At 37.3% G+C, this 21,508-nt stretch overlaps 2 protein-coding genes across 2 annotated transcripts; both read right to left on the bottom strand.

The window, feature by feature from the left end:
* Positions 1-11: 11 nt before the first annotated feature.
* Positions 12-3,029, bottom strand: LOC137041801 (phospholipase B1, membrane-associated-like). The gene is made up of 9 exons (XM_067418470.1): positions 2,905-3,029; positions 2,620-2,684; positions 2,313-2,403; positions 1,958-2,016; positions 975-1,042; positions 724-767; positions 507-627; positions 304-355; positions 12-188 (listed from the first exon to the last, which is right to left on the bottom strand). Exons 1-9 carry the CDS (start codon positions 2,960-2,962, stop codon positions 12-14), a joined length of 735 nt encoding a protein of 244 aa, XP_067274571.1. The 5' UTR covers positions 2,963-3,029.
* A 295-nt stretch (positions 3,030-3,324) lies between these two features.
* Positions 3,325-20,216, bottom strand: sel1l (SEL1L adaptor subunit of SYVN1 ubiquitin ligase). Its single transcript, XM_067417441.1, has 21 exons — positions 19,607-20,216; positions 19,413-19,459; positions 18,688-18,859; positions 18,191-18,358; positions 17,966-18,071; positions 16,149-16,311; positions 15,944-15,997; positions 15,797-15,856; positions 15,414-15,495; positions 14,374-14,528; positions 10,941-10,997; positions 10,783-10,851; positions 10,596-10,673; positions 10,449-10,511; positions 10,286-10,373; positions 9,379-9,527; positions 9,122-9,287; positions 8,484-8,558; positions 7,883-8,055; positions 7,081-7,209; positions 3,325-5,115 (listed from the first exon to the last, which is right to left on the bottom strand). The coding sequence occupies exons 1-21, from the start codon at positions 19,677-19,679 to the stop codon at positions 4,909-4,911; spliced, it is 2,334 nt and encodes a 777-aa protein (XP_067273542.1). The 5' UTR covers positions 19,680-20,216; the 3' UTR covers positions 3,325-4,908.
* Between the last annotated feature and the right edge of the window lie 1,292 nt (positions 20,217-21,508).

Raw genomic sequence — 21,508 nt, 5'->3', positions numbered from 1 at the left:
TTAAACCTCCTCTAGTTCCCGCTTTGACATTGTGAACAAAATCTGTCAATACTGTAGAAGAATCTTCTGTCTGTAGTTTGCCAAAGAAACAGCTTTGTAAGCAATGCCTTGTCTTTGCAGTAATCACAGATGTCATTCATCCCAATTAGAATGGTCAACAGTTTCCAGTCTTCATCAAAGTTAATAGCCTGTAGCAAAAGATGGAATCACAATAATGCCAAGATTTCACCCTCGGTATTTATAATAAGCAAGAGATGCAAAAACAATACATACAGTTTTGGAAACAGCAAATAATGCTTTTACCTCATATGTTTTCAATGTATCAATCAAATGTCTGACTTGTTCTGGAAGGTTACTGGGAAGAAAACAAAATTCATATCATCAACTTATACAATACCACATTAGCAAAATTAAAGGTTGCAAAATACAGTTAATCAGCATATTTTCAAGTGTTTGTTCTTTAACAACCATTTATGAAGAATGACTAGGGATGTACTAGCATTTACAAGGTGTTGTGTCCGGTTACAGCCAGGTTAAAACCAGTCTCGCAGAGGGGAGCTGGGGTACCATGGACCGTCTTGGTCGGGGCAGGTCCCACTAAATGGGGGTTGAAGAGTCGAATGATGTCTAAATCAAAAGCACAGAAGAGCCCAGGTTACCAAATCAGTTCAATTCACCAATTTACACTTTTCATATGACTGATATTAAGGCAAAAGGACATACTTGCCAGTGTAATGACATCTTGAAAGGATCCATAGCCGCCAATGCTTTTAAAATATGGAATAATTACATATAACAATTACAATACAATTACACATTTTCAGGGAAAAAATTGTGGCCAAGTTAATAGAACTTCACAAAGTATGAGAAATATGGACATACTGGATATAAAGTCGTTTTAATTCTAAAAGTAGTTTTCAGAAAAAAGAAAAGAAAAAAGCATTTTATATTAGTATAAGTAGTAATACATTTACCTCCAAGACACATGACGAAATTCAATAGGAATGCCAAGAACTGTGGTTGCATTTGCACCAATGGCTGTCTACAAGCGAGACACATAGTATTAGAAATCATTATTGTTTTTTCCCTAAACCCTTATAGTATTAGTATAACCCTTATTAGCACTGCATCAATGACTATTTATGTATTTGTACAGCTTAAAGCTATAGTCACCCCGAAATAAATAATTCACTTAGGTATGTCCTGTATGAATAGGACATATTCATGTTCACACTCAGTTGTCCTGTATGAATTTCTTTCTTCTGCTGAACACAAAAGAAGGTATTTTGAAGAATATGAGGAACTTAACAGTTGATGGATTCTACACTGTAAAAAAATATTGTTGGTTTAACTTTAAAAAGTAAGTTACCTGGTTGCCTTCAAATTTAATATTAATAAATATAAACTCAAAAAAGTATTGTATCTGAACCACAATAATAATTAAAAAAAAAAAGATAAATCATGCAAATAGCACAATTTGGCATGTTTCACTGCATCTTAACAAATAAAACACACACAATTACCTAAAATGCTTACAAACTCGTTTAACAACATTTGAATAAAGGTTGTCAATCTCAAAAATGTTCATTGTATTAACTTAATATTAAATATTTTAATTATTAAATTAATTAATTTTTATTTAAATGAACTCAATTTTTAGGCAACCAGGTAACTAATTTTTAATATAATTTGTTACAGTGCATTGACTTATATAGTAGGAAAAAAATACTATGGAAGTCAAAGGGGTACATCAACTGTATGGTTACAGACATTCTCCATTATATCACTGCATTGAAAAAAAATAAAAATCATTCAAAACTTTAGGGTGATTAAAGGTCAATTTAAATGTTTGTGTGAACCTCAATGATCATGAGTAAAATAGAGTAGAATTAATTCTGTTGTCAGCTAACTAGTCCACTAAACTAAAAAAAGGACAGAGTAAATATATCACACTCACTGTCAGTGAATCTCCAAGGGCTGCGATCACTTTAATATCTGCTGGCCTCACCAGCTCAACTACAAGAGATACAGTGAATCATAAGATCAGGTACCAACACAATTGTCTGTGGTACAACAAGAGCCAACGTTCAAAATCAATGATAAACATCAGTGTTGAGGTTTAAAAAATAAAATAAAATAAAAAAGTGAAAAATTAATAATTTGTCCTGTGCTCAGCATTGGTGGCTTGTATAATCAGGCTTGATCGTACTGACGTACTGACAGTGGTCTGTATTCATAATTGGCAAATGTTGTCACAATGAGGAAAAAAAAAAAAAAAAAGAGTCTAAAACACAGACCCTAGACCAGCCTACCTGAGGTTGGCACAGAAGAGGAGGGGCTCATATCAGGACACGTGAACAGTGGATGTTTGAAACTGATTGGCCTGGTCTTCTCAGGAAACTCCTGAAACAAAATAACATGCTAAACAGGCACTTTGTGACATCACAACCAAAACATCATTCAGGCCAAGGACCACACCATAGACCACCTGGATAACTGAAATGATGTTTACATTATGATTTATCAAAGATACAATTGTATTTATGGCCTTGTGTGACTGAAAAACCTCCTCAACCATATGACAAAGCAAAAAATCCCATCACAAATACACAAACATACCCTTTTAAGCGCCTCCTCGCTGTAGTGACTGAGTCCTTCTTCATACTCCAGCCTCCACTCATCACCTTGAGATAAACATTACGATCCATGAGCACTCGAGCTTTAACAAAATATGATACAGATCGGCCTCCATTGGTACAGAACAAGCATAAAGGCCTTGAACACAGGTTCACAAACATTTCGCTCCACCAACTTGGAGTCCTGTCATCCTAGGTCAATCTCACATGTATCATGGGCCCTGTGCTCCAGCTTATCTTCCCAGCTCTGGATGCTTCCAGCACTTACCTTTGACAGGGCAGAGGGCTAGCAAGCAGGTTGCCACGGCAATGAAAAGCCACTCCATGGTGGAGCGTTTCCAAGCTGGTTAGCACAATGGATGTGCGTGCAGAGAGAACGGGGCCATTATATCACTGCCCCTTTATCTCCCCCACCCAAAACAGCTGAGTGACGAAGTTCAGGCCCACCGACATAAAGCATGATCCAGACGCACATGCAACTGCCAGGGGACTGGTGACCATTCACAACTTTAGAGAGCTTTACTAGAAACTGTGTCGCACTGGGGCCTGGGAGAAACAGACCTGCAGCGCAATGCAGATCAGGACCAGGAATCCTTTCAGAGATAAAAAAATATGGTGGTGTTTGATGTTGTGCACAATGGATGTTTGTTTGGACTGAATAGTATTTGATAAGACAGGAAAAGTACAGTCGCTGTGAACCCATAGATTTTTATTAGTTATTTAGAAACATTGCCAGTTGAACATTTGCTTTTTTTAGAATCATCCGTTGTCATCTCAGTATTATGAGCGGCTTTTTTTCTATAGAAGAATCTGTTATATGATTTTTATAGTTTTAAACCATTGCTGAATTGAGAACTCCACAAAAAACAGTAGTGCTCCGGTGCATCCTTGCATGAAAAACAATCCTTTACATTCTATTCACATAAGTATGCTTACATTACAATTGGTTTGTTTTTGTTTTTTTACACCAAACGTTGTGGTATTGCTATATTACCTGAAATGACAGACACTTTCCATCGCCAAACGATCAAATATTCTAGACATGCTCACAATTTAAATTATCTGAAAAAATATTTCTCTGAAAAAAGAACCTAAAACTAAGATTCAGCACACAAAGCCACATACTGAAGCAAATGAATCAGCTTCAGGAAGCCGATGTTACAGAATAACAGACCTTATATGATAATCATCAAAAATAGCTTTGAAAGCATTCGATGGTTTGATCTGAGAGAAAAGGAAAAAAGGAGTCTTGTAATCCCAAAAACGGAGCATTATAGCCAAATAGAAACCTATTCAACAATTAAAATGCTTTTCATACATGCAGTGTAACTTATATCCTATTTTTGGAAAAGGTTGAATGACTGCTGAAGAATGAGGTTACATCTAAAACATACTGGACACCAGCCAAAATTGCACTGAATCTTTACCATAAATATACTACAGACACACTTTTGAAACAACAAAATGAGGTCAAGGGCCGTCTTAATGATTCAACATTTGGCAGGGTGAGCATTTATGGCAATTAAAAGCCTTTTGACACACTTCTAACCTTAAATTACTTACTATGTAGTTTATTCATCTGCAACTGTGCATTTTTTAATCAAGCGAAATCTACATCTAGGTGCTGGTGAAAACAACTTTTGTCCAAATACTTATTATATAAATTATATAATTTCTGGATGTGAACAAATAAAAAAAATATATATCTGCAAGCAAGCAAAAGGAACACATGCTTAGAGTATGAATTTTTACATATCAAATTCCGAGCACGCCCTCCTCACACTCTGCAGCCCAATGAGGCATGGTGTCGGAGTCCAAAATTGTGCCAAACTTAATACTAAATTAAAAAAAAAAAAAAAAAAAAAAAAATAATGGGTTACACAAAAAAGGTTTCGATCCTTGACTTTTAGCACAGTGGCAATCAAAATTCAGAAACAACTATCATAGTTCATTCAGCAATATACTTTTTTCCCCCACATAGTGAGCGTTGATTTGCACAAATGTTATTTTACCTGGCAAAACCCTGAGGCACACCTTTAAGATATCGTAGAAGTTCATCTAGTTTTTCCCAAGCCACAGTAAAAAAAGACTCAAGATGGACTGGACAAGGCAACCAGAGTCCTGAAGGCTCTTTGGGGGTTTACAGAATTAAAGACCACAGCAGGGTGTAGATGTCAGCGGCTGTCGTGGGGAGAGAGACACCAATGGGGCTCAATTCGCTCTCCCGTGACCCTAGTCCCATTCGTTCACCTCGATCCTGATCCCTGCTCTCTCATTGTTCCTCAGGCTCTCCGGCAGGCTGCTCCGGCTGAGCTGGAGGTCTAGGGGGTGCTGGAGGGGCTCTGGGTACGGCTTGGTGTTGTCTCTGCCGATATGCAATCACTGTGCCCAAGAGCAGAGCAATGACAGTCATGAGGTAAAGATCCCACTCTGGACCCAATAACTGGTCAAGGTCCACCTGAGATAGAAGCTCCTTAAGCTGAAGGAAAAAAAGGAGAAGCATTGATTATTGGTTATTCCTTGACTTGAGACATATCAGATTTAAAGGGATAGTTCACCCAACAATGGAAATTATCCCATACATTTAATAAATCACCCTCTTCATTCAGACAAATACAATCTGAGTTACGGTATATTTAAAAAAATTCCAGGGTCTTCTATGCAACCCACAAATTTGAAGCCATTGTGCATTCATCCATTATAAAATAGTTCACATCGGGGGGTGGGGGGTGTTGGTTTGTAAGAAAAATATCCATATTTAAAACTTTCTAAATTAAAATGTCTAGCTTTCGGCGGTCCACCTTCTTTATTCAACTTACACAGAAAGTGCAAGTGGAAAATGGTCCTCCTGAAGCAAAAAATTACTTTATAACTTGTTAAATATAGATATTTTTCCTACAAAAACACATCGATTCACAGAAGGCCTTTATTAACCCCTAGAGGTCTTTCTTATCAGTGTCGAAGAGAATCAAATAACTGTCGATTTTTAGCATTCAGGCAACTGTTAAACATCATTATAATTTATTATGCATCTACTTTTATTTGTGTAAACAAAATGTGCTTTTGGCTAAATAAAGAAAACAAACATGATGCGCAATCTAGTCTCTCTCTCATGTAGTTCATTCAGATAGTCTTCAGAAGTCTGCTTGTCAGAAACAGAGACATGTTTAAAGAGTCAACGTCCACATCAACTTGAATAAACACATCAAGATTTGTGCATGTACTTTAAATCGTTTTAAGATGCTTTGAGGAATAACCCTGGAATCATTTACCTCAGAAGTAAAGCTGTTTTTCAGTAACTGATCTGGCTGAGGATTGAGGTAAGTTTATTCTGTTAGTGTTTGTGAATATTAAACCGCAAAAAGACTGTTTAAATATGAATCCTGCTGCAGCCTAAAATGTCAGATGTAAGACCGTTTAAACCAGATTTCTTTGGTTTTGGACAGATTATGAATTGTTTATTGTAAAACAGCCTAGTGTCACATCAATAAAGCTTTTGTATGCAAATTTCTGTTCGGATGCTATAAATACCAGTCAAACGTTTTGTGTGTGCGTTCAATAGGCTTGTTGTATTGTTGTAGCCATTAAAACACTTTTTTTTCATATTGATGTTTAAATATTATAGCCTAAAGTTATTTTTTTTTAAATTTAATTTATGTTGATTGTGCAAAGTGACCAGTACGAGTTATAAAATAACCATCTTTGAAGTGAATTGCTTTTTGTATAAATTGTAGGCCTACCTTAATTTTAAGTTTCATAAACCAATTGGCTGGATTTAATACATAAGAAGCAAATATAGCAGATAGTAGCCTTTAATCATGACATTGCACAGCACGTCTCATAAATGAACCGAAGCTCGTTTTTATATTTGAGTATTGTGTGTATTGGATAGTTCACAAAATCAAGAAAATGTTTGCAATTGAAATAACTGGGGGAAAAGTATCCCAAACAACCTGAATTCCCCCTATACTCTTTGAAATCATAATTGCATTGCATTATGTTGTTTTAAATGTTTTTTTAGCATGAGACTTCTCTCAAAACATTAAAAATAGTCGTCTAATCTTTTGATAATTAAATATGTCTTTGTTAACTATATTCTAAAACTATAACAAAAATTATTTCCTTTGTCCTGTTCTTAGCTCCTTCTAAAGGGACCCAAAACTGTGCAGACTTCTAGGGGTTAACCCCCATGGCTGTGTGGATTACTTGTATAAATGGATGGATACACTTTTTTTGGGCTTCAGATTTTGGGCTGCCATTCACTGTCCTTATAAAGCTTGGAAGAACCAGGAACTTTGTTTAATGTTATCTTGGTTGTATTTGTCTTAAAGAAGATGGTCAAAGACACCTAAAATGGATTGAGGATGAGTAAATCATGGGGTAATTTACATTTTTGGGTTAACCATCACTTTGAGGTGGATCCTCAGGGACAGATTTGACTTACATTGAGATCCTGCAGGTACTGTAGTGCATAAATGAGACCCAGCTTGCACAGGGCTAGGAACACAGGAACTTGGGCATCAGGACTGGCCTCTGCAGCCATGTCATAGAAACGTTTAGCCAGATGAATGTCCTGTGGAGGAACAACCAAAAAAACATTAGTGCACTTTTAATTGTATGCACTACAGTGTCAGTAAGGTTTTTTTGGGGGGAAAGAAATTAATAATTTTATTCAACAAGGATTTATTATAAACTCACAAGACATTTATAATATTACAAAAGATTTCCATTTCAAATAATGCTATTTTTTTTATTTCTATTCAGCGAACAATTCAGGGGTAAAGTTATCATGGTTTCTACAAAATGATTAAGCAGCACAACTGTTCTCAACATGGATAAGAAATGTTTTATGAGTATCAAATCAGCATATTAGAATGATTTCTCAAGGATTATTATAAGGTTACACTGAAGTAATAATGCTGAAAATACAGAAAAAGTACACTTTGAAATATGTAAAACTACAAAACGGTATTTAAACAAAACTGTATTATTGTCACATTATGTTTTTTTTTTTTACTGGATTTTAATAAAATAAAATACAGCCTTGGTGAGCATAAGAAATTTATTTTCAAAAACTACAAATTCTTACCAACCCCAAACTTTTCAAAAGTATTCTACATTGTTATAAGTAAATTTCACCTGTTTGATTTATTTATGATGCCATATAATCAGCAATGACTATATTCATGGTAATCCGCAATATCAATTCAATACATTGTTTATAATAATGTAACTTTTTTTTTCACCTGTTTGATACCGAGGCCCTTCTCATGCATATATCCCAGATTGAACATGGCCTGTGCACTATGCTGTTGCTCAGAGGCCAGACGATAATGAATGACAGCGGTCTCATAGTCCACATCAGTGCCAAACCCATAGAAATGATAGTCACCCAGCTTGATTCTGGCCACTGTGTATCCTGTGACAAAACAGCTAATGTTACAGACGTCCTGGATGTTCAACAGCCTCATTGAAATTAAAATGATGTTATAAAAACAGAAGCAGAGGAATCCTGTATGAGCCTGAAGGGGTTTATTTAGTGATAATGACTGTCTGACTATAAATAATCCATTTTATCACGTGGATGTTTAGCAAATAAATGCAGAGTAATATGGATATGCAAACCTATCAGTGCAAAAGACTGTTTGCTATGGTCAAATACAGTTTAGCATTAATTATACCGAAATATCTGACCACAGAATGTTGCAAATGACAAATCAGAATCAAGTATCTGAGAGAGCCGTGTAATATGTGGTTATATTTGTCTCACTATAATGGTTGTAAGGCCATCAAAGCACTTTGGCATTTTGTTAGAGTGACTATATAAGTTGAAGAGAACAGTCTAACCTTGAGCGGCTGCTCTGGTCCAGTGGAGCAAAGCCCGTGGGTATGTTTCATTCTCATTGAAGATCTCAGATCCCTCTGAAAGACACATACACAGACAGAGTCAGATTTACCTTTACAAATGTATAGTGGCTTAATTTAGCTGGGTTTTAATTTACCAAGAGACCGTAAACATGAAAGGAAAGGATGAAGGATCTACATAAGTGCCCTCTCAGGCTCTGTGCAGACTGCTTTACCTTCACGAAAGATTCTGTGACCTTCTTTGTGCAATCCTACATATTTAGACATATGGACTTTCCCCCCAGTCATTCTTGATTACAATTTTTTTGTGCAACTTTTTTTTGGTGGAAATTTAGAGATTGCCAGGCAATTTTTTTATTAATATATTAAAATTATATTTAATCAGCTATATGTTAAGAAATTTGTAAATTATCTAGCAAACTCAATCTTCTTTCATATTTTTGCAATAAATATACGGTTTAAAAACAACATTCAGATGATGCAGATGCTGGCTGATGTAAAAAATTAAGGACAGATTTAAAGGGTCAGAGAAATCCAGGTTTGCTTTCTCAGAACCATAATTAACATGCATGTAGGTGTTGGGGGTTATGGAGCCCTCTGGTGGTAGAGCACTAACTCACTTTGATCGAGGATGAAGGCCACATTGCTCTGGGCAACCTCATAGCCTTGTTCGGCCAGCAGTAGATACTGTACAAGAGAAGAGTCCAAATCTCCCTCCTTAAAACTTCCATATGCCGCCATGAGTCTCTCAGACCAGCGGCCGCGCTCACACACATTCTTGAAGAGCTGTTCTCACAAATACACATAGATTATCTTGACTATCAGAAAAGCTTCTTTTTTTAACATGGATATGCATCATTAAATAATAATGCCTCACCTCCACTGCAGTGTGGCAAGAGCGCATGACCCCAGTCCCTGTGGCATGCATCTGGGCTAGATTATAGAAGGCCAGGATGTGACCCGCTTGAGATGCCAGGTTAAAGAATTTAAGGGCCTGCTTATAATCACGTTTTACCCCGATGCCATCTATATGAAGAAAGAGAGAGTTACAAATGCACTTTTCACACTCTTCAAACACCCACCAGCTGAAATGACTAAGACACTTCTCAGTCCTCAATATTTGTCAAGATCATGTCAAAGCAGAATGCAGGTGGGAGTTTGTCATGGCAACAATCACCTAGGCAACCAAACCAAAAGTGTCTACTGCAATTTAAGATTTAAAAAAAGAAAGAAAAAAAAGATAAAAATCACAATTGAAGTGGTGGAACTGGGGTAGAAATATAAGAGAAAAAAAACAAACAAATAGGTTTATGTTCAGGTCCTAAAGCAAGATTTTATACCAGAGCAAACCATGGAAAAATGTACATTTCCATGGCTTATTTTATTTTATTGTACACGTGTAACAATAAATTTTAAATTCTCAGAATTTTAGAATACCTGAAGGAATTTTATGATATAACAACAATATTAAATCAAATCAATTTTACCAGACACAATATTATTAAATCACAATATTTACATAAAAATGTAACATTTGTGATGAAGGTAATGTGAACATGAATGTAAAACCATGTTTGAGTGTTTGAAGTTAGTGGAACCCTAAGGGGCATACATTTTATGGCCTTATATGCCTTATATAACTATGGCCAGTAAATGTTTCCATTTATAATAAATTACTGCTCATTTTTCCTCTTGCAGTAACAGCAGGAAATGTAAAGAAACAGAAGTGAGAAAAACAGTCACAATTTGCATATAATCTCTCGGTCTTTCCAGTACGCACTTACTGTAGTACATGGTTCCAAGCTGTAGTTGTCCATCCACCCAGCCTTGCTCTGCAGCTTTCTGAAAATACTTCAGTGCCAGGTCATAGTTCTGCAGGACCGAGAAGAAACTATAACTGAAAAGGTCAATTTAATGAAGTTAGTTTGGCTCATCCAGAAAACTCACCACAGGAACGCCCCTTCCATACAGATAAGCCATACCAAGGCCACTCTGGCCAACTGGGTTACCCTAAAATGAAAAGCAAAATTAAGGATTAGAGGAGAACACTGAAGACAAACCATTTCTAAATTTTGATGGCTGTAAAATTCTCACCAAGTCTGCAGCCTTTTTGAAATAATGAAGGGCTGTCTCATTGTTCTGAGGCACATACTCGCTGCCTTCAGAGTACATCTGAGAACACATGAAGGTTGAAAGATTAAGCAACAGGAGAAGAATAACATTTCATTACGGTCCAAGAAAACTACAAAATGTATAAAAAGGACTCGTTAGGAGTCAATACCTTTCCAAGGAATGCCATTGCATGCGTGTTCCCTGCATTTGCTGCTTGGTTAAAGTACTCATATGCTCGCTAAAAAATAAATGACAAAATGAAGGTATAAAATCCTCATATCCTATAATTTAAGGAAATTATTAAAATGATGCCTGAACAGAAATTACCTGATGATTTTGTTCTACACCTCGTCCTCCATGTAAGTGTAACTGGCCCAGACCCACCTAGATGACAAATTTAAATGTGAGGGTAATCATCCTAAATACAGGTAGATCAAAATGCAATTGAAGATGACATGAAACAGAAGTTGCGTTTGTCATTTCTTCCCTAACTGTGATGTATATACACGAGTGAAGCGGCTTCTAGAATGAGAAAAAAATAAAATAAAAAATAACGTAGGACAGGACTTAATTTCGTCCACTGGAGTTGATTGGATTGTTGTGGTTTATTATTGCTGTGTTCTCATGTGAGTGACCGGTTGTCTGCCCTCGCACCAGTAAACATGTCAGAAGATATTATCATTTTGAATTGAGCAAAAAATGTCAAAGGAATAAAAATAAAAAATAAAATGTGCACTCAGATAAAACAATTAACAATGCTATTACATGCATTCTGATTTATTTACAATGTTACAGAGTTGGATTTTAATTAGTGGTGGGCATAGATTCATTTTTTAATCCTGATTAATCTCACTGTAATCTTGGAATTAATCTAGATTAAATTGCTTCATTTGATTTCTGCCAAAGGCATTCAGAATGTGTGTGCTACTCCAAAAAATAGGTGTGTTTACATGGAGAACTGTAAATGGTTTAAAAGTCCAATCCGAATGAAATGCTCCATATAAACAGTAAAAAACCTCAATCGGGATAAAAATGCCCAAACCAAATGAAATTGTAATCGGTTCGAAAGGGGTGGGATAAACATTTCTATTTCTCACACCAGGCTATAATGTTGACAAGAAAGGAAAGTACATCTTTCTAAGGGGTATTTTCGTAAGAAGCTATGAAGATAATGTTGGAATAATGACAGGCAGAGCCTGGCTACACCCTCTCATCTTGACAGCCTTTGTCTAAGGCACTTATTACTTCAACTGCACCTGACCGAAAAAAAAATTTCTGAGATGATTATTACACTTTACAACAAATAAATAGCTTTTATAAAACCGTAGAAGTCCTGGTGGCCATTGAGAGTTGCTTTGGCAGTGAACACATTCCAGCTGCTTGAGAGGACAGCGTCAATATTTCTGAAGTGGCAGACAAACTGCGTGCGTATGTCACAAAATTATTGCGATTGAAAGCCAGCACATGTAAACCCCAGATCGGTTCAGATAATGTCTCATGTAAACAGTACACTGACTCTTTCATTTGGAATGGTTTTAATCGGAATGACAAAAAAGTGTGTGTTGAGGTGGTCCTCGAGACTGAAAGAACTCCTACAGTAAACTAATTTCGCATTACACAAGGTGCAAACAAACCTAGTCTTTTCGAGGTTTCCATTGGGAAGCTGCTTTAAAATAAATTTTCCCTGAAGTAAACCCGGCGGCTTCATAGCTGCATCCATGTTAGCACTTCACATTTGATGTTATAATTTCACAATAGGCATACACACAGGTTGGAAGACTCGTTCTCGCTCCCTACAGTGCAACTCGGCTAGGTATACATCTATGGCTAAACGATCAAGGTAAAAGTCATCATAGCTTGCATAGTATAGACCCAGCTCCCAAATCAACTTTGAGAATGGATTAACGGCGATATACATTTGTTTTAATCGCCCGATAAGAGTCAAGTTAACACCGATAACGGCCCACCACTAATTTTAATGCTAAACATTAGAAACATTTAAAAAACAAGTTGGATGTATAGACCATTTCAGAATGTTTGTAAACAATCGCCTCAAGATACTTCCGGGTGGCAGAACGCGAGCGGCTTCTACTGACAAACTGAAGAGATCAGCCGGCTACTGTAAATAGTAACATAGTTAAGAACATTGCTGTTGTTTAAAGTTGAAACTATGACGAAAACGTGTTGTGTTTGGGGTTGCGCCATCAGATATACAGGAAAAGGTGTAGGATTTTATCGATTTCATTCAGAAAGAAGTAAATATATGCAGCAAAACCTGTGGGTGAGGAGGCTAAAGCGAGTGGACGTCGTCAAAAGTGGCACTACAGAGAAGTATTCTCAAAATGGTCCATCTACAAAACCATAGCAGAGCATAATTATCTTCAGCTGGGGAATTTCGAGACTAATATTAGTAAACTTTAGATCGCTTTTAACCCCTTACGATTCAAAGATCATACGGCCTCAGATTACTATTGTTCAACATTCACTGCTCATCACACATTATCTGGACAAACTCAGTATCATCAGAAAGATTAAAGACCTCTCTCCTATCGTCTCGGACATTTCCTCATTCTGGCTCGAACGGGCCTATTCTAAATTTCTACGCGTGAACTAGAAGCTAATAAACACACGATAACTATGGAATAAGGTTTTTGTGTGATTGTTCATGTGATTTCGGCTATTTTATATCAATAATGGATGTTTACATGACTGCTAACAGGTGTAGTGATTAGTTCCATATAAAATTATAAATATAACATTTTAACATCGGGAGTTTGTGAGATATTGCAGATGCCACGAGTCATTAAAGTGGATCATTGCATCAAATCAGCTGGGCAACAGCATGACTGCACCGCGAGCCGGCCGCAATCACACAAGGTTTCGTGTTAAAGACAGACACCGGACACTTTCAATGTTGCTGCTATAGCTTCAGATACAAAAAATAAAGAAAAAATGTGTGCAAAGGATTTGTTGAAAAGCAGAGAACAGGGAAATAGACTATCTACGATAGCCTAACATATTGTAATTCAAACAGCAACAGTCACTAAAATAACTACTCAATGGTAGGCTGAAGCTCATTTAAAAATTTTGGTATTAGACTAGCACTACATCTACTAGACCAAGGTTAGGCATTTCATGTATTGCTATCTCCTGAATTAATTAATCGGTCCCTCAATAATCATGTTAACTATGTCTGAATACTAGCGTTGCCATAGGAACGCTTCGGCTTTTGCCACCCGGAAGAACGTTTATTACTGTTGTGACGTCATGGTGAATTGTCGTATGACAGTGTTTCTCTGCCAAATACTCTCCTTCAGGATTCAAACAAGTTTCTGAAAAAAATTTGTTTAGAGTATGGCCCTGTATTACATCATAAAGGGCAGAATTCCATGTATGGGCACTTCTCCCAGACAAGCGTCTTCCAGGGCAGGTTTAGGGGTAGTGGTAGTGTAGGGGGATAGAAAATATGGTTTGTACGGTATAAAAACCATTACACCTATGAAATGTCAACATAATTCACAAAAACAACTGTGGATGTGTGTGTCTTTAGCCTTTTATAAATGTGATAAAACTAAAAACACTTCAGAGATATGAAGGATGCAATACTGCTCTATAGGTACTCAAGATTAACATGAGATTGGCAGAAACTGTGTTATGTACCCTATAACACCAAAATATGACATGTATAAAATAGCTGGAGTAACAGTCTATTCTCAATTTCAGATAATGCCACAGACAAAACAACACGGTCTTACTATACCTGTGCCTGCACATCTCCTTTCTCAGCCAAGAACTGGTAGTACTGGATCAAATCCTCCTCTAGCATTCCACTGCTAGAACCAGGATTTTCCACTTCATCTAAGAGCCTGATCCGCTGTACTGCACTGCCCCCTGTCAGGGACACGTCGCTGGCCACTAACACACACAAAAAAAAGCTACTATGATACTTCAAGACTTAAAGGAATCAATCAATCAATCAACTTTATTTATATAGCGCTTTTACAATTACGATTGTGTCAAAGCAGCTTCACATTGTTAAACAGGATAATATTATAACAAAATTAGATTTCGCTGTACAGTCGTACTGGAGAAAACAGTGATGTTCGCGGAAGCGGTGCTTCGCCTATACTTCCACATAATATAGTCCCAAGTCAATATCTGCCTAGGAAATTGTCTTAATCTGTATCCCTATTTGTACTTGTTGTGAATACACAAGCCAAAATAAATGATTAGGTGGGGTTTTTTTTGGATCACTTTTACTCAGGACATGCTAGCTGGCAACATTGGATTCCATTCATTATGCTAAGCTAAGCTAGCGGCGACCCTGCCAAACTAAAACAATGCATGCACTGAGACAAAAATGCATTTTTTGAAAAAAAAGTTGAATAAGCCCTATTTCTAAAAACGGTTGAGTGTTCCTTTAATCATCACTTGATCTAAATTAAGTGAGGAAAACTAAGTGGTTATTATTATAGCAATTGTTATTACAGGTTATAATTGAAATCTATCACTACAGCATGAGTAAATTGAATATTACATATTCATACATTACAGAATTTCTATAGTTTTATGTTCACACTGCTCAGAAAACAATAATTTCACATGTATTATGTAAGAAGTCACTAAACCTTTTAAATGGCCTGACCAAGATCATAGTAAGTATCAATATATACATCCTCTTTACATGTGACAACCAGGGATGTAGATAACACTTTTTAAATCATGTTGTGTTAAAATTAGATATATTTAGATGTGTATGAGGATTGCATCTGATAAAGCACAGACATGTAACCAATTTACCATGATTGGCCACAAGTCTGTAGTGAGTGAGAGCAGATTCACAGCTCTGAGGAACCCCAACACCTCCCCAATATCTGTAGCCCTGAAAAGAAAGCATGAAAATTATCATGAACTACAGGATAACACGAACCTACTAATGCATTGAGAAAGTAGTCATGGATAAATGATGCCCCAAAGTCTGAGGTTTCAACTTTGTTTCATGTAACTGAGCCAACGGGGCGGTCAGAATTTCAGTAGTTCCAAAGGCTTGTCTAGACAGAGGCTCAGCTTGATATAAGCAAAGTCAAATAAAACTTGACACATAAGATAAGCAAGTAATCAAGCCTGGTTTCCTGGCTGGACCAAAATACTTCATTGTTTAAACAGAGAAAACATCTTCTTACCAGAATCATATGTGCTACTAGGTTTCCACCCAAAGCTCCAAAGGTGTAGTAAACCAATGCCTGCAATTAGGTGAAAAACAGTATTTGCATTAAACATTCACATTTAATATAAGCATGTTGTGCTCGATAAATGTCATCAGGGGATACCTTTGCTTGACTAGAGTTCACTCCTAGTCCCGCAGCATATAGGAAACCAAGTGCCTGTGTAAACACAAATTTAATTTTTTGTAAAAAGGAATAAAGTTTTCCTGATGCAATAGAACATTACCGATAAAATAACCCAGTACACAGCTGCTATTTTTAACAAACAGCTTCGAATGATGACATTTCGTTAAAAAACAGTTGCTATTACAGTCTGGGCTTTAGGGGAGCCCTCCAGTGCCAGTTTCTCAAAGATGTCCTTCGCCTGAGGGACGTTCTGGGGTAAGTAGTCTCCAAATAGCATGGCATATGCCACCTTCTCCATTGCCTTGGCATGACCCATCTCTGCAACTTTTAGGAGTTTTTCATATAAACTGTAATACACAAATTAATAGAATTATGAATATACTAGCGTATACAAATACGATTTTTTTTTAATTGTTTTTGAAAGAGATCAGCACGCTACATTTCCTTGATGAAGAATACAACACAAACAGTAATATTGTGAAATTTTCTAACAATTTAAAATATTTATACATTTTAATTTATTTATATGATGGCAAAGTGGAATTTTCTGCAGCCGTTGCTCTAATCTTCAGTGTCACATGAGAAATCATTCGAATCTTTTTCCATCAGACATCAAATCATTCAAATTCAGTGCTTCGAGAAACATTTGTTATTATTTGTTATTGTTGAAAACTACGGTGGCTGAGGGACTAAAGAAAACACATGCAAATAGAAACACCAACAGCAATTTAAGAAAACATCATCAATTTGACAACACGTGCTGCAAATGCTCAAAACACAACCAAATACAGAAACGCACTGTAAAAGCACAGACCACAATGTTTCAAGGGGAGCCAAACAAGTGACAAACCTGGCTGGGACATGCTTATTGTTCAAAGCCTACTTGTAAGTGGAGTTGTCGATGACCTGAAAAGTGATTTTTTTTTTTTTTTTTTTTTTAACATTGATCATGAACTTGATCGTATGTGCGTTGCGAGTGTTTGCAGCACGTTTCAGTATTTGGGTGTTGTGAGCATTTATCAAACAGAGGCAGACATTTCCTGAATTGTGTTTTTTTATATTTGCGCATGTTTTCTGCAGTAGTGTTGAGCTCTTTCAGCCACTGTAGAAAACAGTTGTGCTGCTTAATAGTTTTATGGAAACCATGATTTTTTTTTCAGGATTCTTTGATGAATAAAATGTTCATAAGAACAGCATTTATTTAAAATTGATTTTTTTTACAAACATTTTTTACCATCACTTTTGATCAATTTATTGCATCCTTGCTGGATAAAATAATTAATTTCATTAAAAAATTAAATTAAAAAAATGTATTAACAGATAAATACATTGGATACTTTTGACACTAGAGCCCCTTTCACACTGCGTTTCTGGCAAATACACGGATAATGCGACCCGGCATTTGTTCCCGGGCCGCTAGATTTGGCCCATTCACACTGCCAGCGAAATACCGTAATATGTGCACTTTCACACACAACGGTCTTGTTTAATTTTAGTTTCTTTTGTATACAAACACTCTCTGCGTTTAAAACACCGACTAGCTCTTCTGGCACTGCAGGGTTGTATTATTGAAAAAACAAGCTCTAGGAGTCGCACGATAACTACGTACACGTTGCGGCATTAGTTTCAGCTTTTGTTCACACAGCGCTCGTCCCAGGTCGAATCCCGCAATATTACTAGGTCCCCGACGCCGGTCGAATTCGGTAATCAATGCCGGGACGTGGTTGCTTTCACACATGCAATGTTCCGGGAATATTGTGGGTCCAACGTGCAGTGTGAAAGAGGCTCAACTGAGAAATCAAAACTATTCTACGCTATTCAGGATTTTTTTTTTGCAAACATTGTGCATGAAGATACAAATATGCATCCTTTAGGGGTAGGTAAGGTACAAAGGTGCATCTTTGAGGGTACTATACAAGCTACAAGCACAGTTTTAGTACAGTTTTTTTTATAGAAAGTGTAGCTTGAGGACCTAAAAATAACACATAGCACAGAACTCACTCTTTCTTCTGGCTCCTCCGGTTGGTGCCATTAATCATCCTAAGTGTGGCCTGGTACTGTTCCTCAGCCTCTTCCACCAACCTCCTCTGCTCTGCCTGCTCCTCCGCTGTGAGGATGAATAGACACAGCACACATGCAATTGGTATCAAGACTTGATTTATAAAGGCCAGCATTTCTTCTTATATCAAAGCTAATTATGCAAAAGAGTACGAGTAGTACTCTCACTTTCACAGAAGCCCCATCTTTTATCAGTGCTGTAGTCGTACGTTGTTGCACACCACAGTCTCCCATCTCCTCTGCCTTCAGTAGTGCACTCCGAGAACTCTTTCCCTTGGAAAAGAAAAGGAAAGACGCAGGGCTCTCCAGAGGCCGTTCCACCATTCACCACCGGAACTGTCACAAGATAAACAACAATTAGAAAATAGCACAACCAGACACTTTCACAGGAAACCAACTACACACAGGTGAACGCATGGGTGAGTACGTTTCTTTTCTCAACAGACACTGCAAGCTGCAAGCAGTGAACAGAAAATTAGGATTTTGTGCAGTGAAAACCTAAACTTAAGCTACATGAGACACAAATAGTATCAAAACCTACATAGTGAGAGCAACATAATGGCTGCAAAGTAGAGAGAGGCAGATTATTCTAAATGTTCAGACAAATCTAACTACCGAGATCTTAATCAGGAAGCACCTGCAGACCCCATCTGGCTCCGGCTCACCTTCTTTTTGACGTTCCTCTGGTGGAGGAGGCTGACTTGGAAGGTCTTCCTTTTCAATCCCCTCAATCTCGCGTTCCACACCAGTGTCTGTTGTGCTGCTGTCAGGATGGGCATCTTTAGGAACATATGCATGTCCCACTAAAATTCTGGAGCCATCATTATCATCTGTGCTCTGATTTGGACAAAACCATTGATGCAATGAGATCCAAAGATAATAAACATAGCAATTGCAATAGGGTCCTCACACCATCGGTGCTCGGGCCCTAACCTTGCATTGTTCACACACTCACACACACACCCACACCCACACACAGTATGGGTCAAAATTAGACATTTTTCTTTAATGCCATAAATCATTAGGATATTAAGTAAAGATCATGTTCCATGACAATAATTTGTAAATGTCCTATTGTAAATATATCAAAGTTATTATTATTAGTAATAAGCCTTGCTAAGGACTTCATTTAGACAACGTTAAAGGTGACTGTCTCAATATTTAGATTTTTTGCACCCTCAGATTCCAGATTTTCAAATAGTTGCATCTCGGCCAAATATTATCCGATCCTAACAAACCATACATCAATGGAAAGCTTATTTATTCAGCTTTTAGATGATGTAAAATCTTACATACATACACACACACACACACACAAATTAATTGTGTGTATATAATGACTCATGTTTTATGAAATAAATCAAGTTGTTATGTTTTAATGCTGTATTACCTGAGGTGCACTGATCTGCGCATCTCCTTCATCATCCGGAAGTACTTCTGCAATTTTACATACAATATTGGTTAATATATTTGAATTATTAAATACCTTTAGACTTCAGTTTAAAATCCAAATAAAAATGTCATTTTTGTCTAATACAAGACCAAGCATCAAATGGTTTAAGAAGTGTCTGGTATTTTACTCACCACCAGCTGTCACATCCAGAGTCACAGCTAAAGCCACAATAAGGACCAGACAAGATTTCTTGATGGGATTCATGTTACATGAGTGTGTGCAAAACGCAGTGAAAGATTAAAAATCTGACTTAAATAACTAAATCAGCACATCAGCTATGTTATCCTAACTAGCCATCTAGCTATATAAATCTGTCAGTGAACTGCACCTGACTGCATAACCCACGAGCTATAACGTTAGACCTTGACCAGCAAGCCAATCAACCAGAAACTTTTCCCAAAAGCCAAAATGGATTATAGCAAAGCAATCCATTCGCAGAAATTTAACATGAACACAATAACCAACGCATTTGCAGCTAGCAGCTCAATGTAACTAACTCAGTGACAGCCTTATCAACACAGCTAGCAGAGCTAAACAAACAGCACTTCCCAGAGACTAATGCTGTGGCGGTTGCGGACCATTCAATTATTTCCAGGACGATTTCCGGAATAATGTTTCCAAGGCAACTGCAATGTCTATTAAATTCAACAACACAAGACCGTAACAGTTCAGCCGTCTTTAGGGTTTCTCGTGTTTCAGCATATTTCTGTTCACTGATCGACCCCCTATTTCCTAATCCGCTGCGGTTTCACCAATCAGAATACCGGACCGTTGGTGATAGCCAATCGTTGCGCTTCAAGAGTCAGTTGGCCAATCAGTTGTGCACACACAAGAGTATTATGGCTGCTGAGATACGTGAATGGTGCAGAAGTGTACACGACAGTTTGCAGGATGTGGGAACGCCTGTGAACAGCTGACTCTCTCAGCCGCGTGTGAAGTAAACATTATTGGATATATAAAATAATTTTTACCACTATACATTTTTGAAATAAATATAGTCTACAAATATTCTATAGTAAGTAATGTTTCTAGTAATAAACAGGTTTAAAGGCTCTTATTTGTGAACTTCCTGTTTTATTACAACAGTTTCCACAAAATCTGACAACATACAGGTCCTTCTCAAAAAATTAGCATATTGTGATAAAGTTCATAATTTTCCATAATGTAATGAAAAAATTAAACTTTCATATATTTTAGATTCATTGCACACCAACTGAAATATTTCAGGTCTTTTATTGTTTTAATACTGATGATTTTGGCATACAGCTCATGAAACCCCAAAATTCCAATCTCAATTTTTTTTTTTGCATATTTCATCCGACCAATAAAAGAAGTTTTTAATACAAAAAAAGTCAATCTTCAAATAATTATGTTTAGTTATGCACTCAATACTTGGTCGGGAATCCTTTTGCAGAAATGACTGCTTCAATGCTGCATGGCATGGAGGCGATCAGCCTGAGGCACTGCTGAGGTGTTATGGAGGCCCAGGATGCTTCGATAGCGGCCTTAAGCTCATCCAGAGTGTTGGGTCTTGCGTCTCTCAACTTTCTTTTCACAATATCCCACAGATTCTTTATGGGGTTCAGGTCAGGAGAGTTGGCAGGCCAATTGAGCACAGTAATACTATGGTCAGCAAACCATTTACCAGTGGTTTTGGCACTGTGAGCAGGTGCCAGGTCGTGTTGAAAAACCAAATCTTCATCTCCATAAAGCTTTTCAGCAGATGGAAGCATGAAGTGCTCCAAAATCTCCTGATAGCTAGCTGCATTGACCCTGCCCTTGATAAAATACAGTGGACCAACACCAGCAGCTGACATGGCACCCCAGACCATCACTGACTGTGGGTACTTGACACTGGACTTCAGGCATTTTGGCATTTCCTTCTCCCCAGTCTTCCTCCAGACTATGGCACCTTGATTTCCGAATGACATGCAAAATTTGCTTTCATCCGAAAAAAGTACTTTGGACCACTGAGCAACAGTCCAGTGCTGCTTCTCTGTAGCTCAAAGTGGCTTGACCTGGGGAATGCGGCA

This window comes from Pseudorasbora parva, chromosome 15 (assembly GCF_024679245.1).
Source record: "Pseudorasbora parva isolate DD20220531a chromosome 15, ASM2467924v1, whole genome shotgun sequence".
In the NCBI taxonomy this organism is placed as follows: Eukaryota; Metazoa; Chordata; class Actinopteri; order Cypriniformes; family Gobionidae; genus Pseudorasbora; species Pseudorasbora parva.
This window is presented reverse-complemented; position numbering and strand designations above follow the sequence as displayed.

Excerpts from the sequence above, each read along its gene's own strand:
- LOC137041801 (XM_067418470.1), bottom strand. The coding sequence starts at position 2,962 with ATGGAGTGGCTTTTCATTGCCGTGGCAACCTGCTTGCTAGCCCTCTGC. Across the intron at positions 2,685-2,904 it reads AGCCCTCTGCCCTGTCAAAG|GTGATGAGTGGAGGCTGGAG; the intron begins GTAAGTGCTGGA and ends GTTTATCTCAAG. Across the intron at positions 768-974 it reads TTTCGTCATGTGTCTTGGAG|CATTGGCGGCTATGGATCCT; the intron begins GTAAATGTATTA and ends ATATTTTAAAAG.
- sel1l (XM_067417441.1), bottom strand. The coding sequence starts at position 19,679 with ATGAATCCCATCAAGAAATCTTGTCTGGTCCTTATTGTGGCTTTAGCT. Across the intron at positions 15,998-16,148 it reads GCTCCCCTAAAGCCCAGACT|GCACTTGGTTTCCTATATGC; the intron begins GTAATAGCAACT and ends GTGTTTACACAG. Across the intron at positions 10,674-10,782 it reads CAATGGCATTCCTTGGAAAG|ATGTACTCTGAAGGCAGCGA; the intron begins GTATTGACTCCT and ends ATGTGTTCTCAG.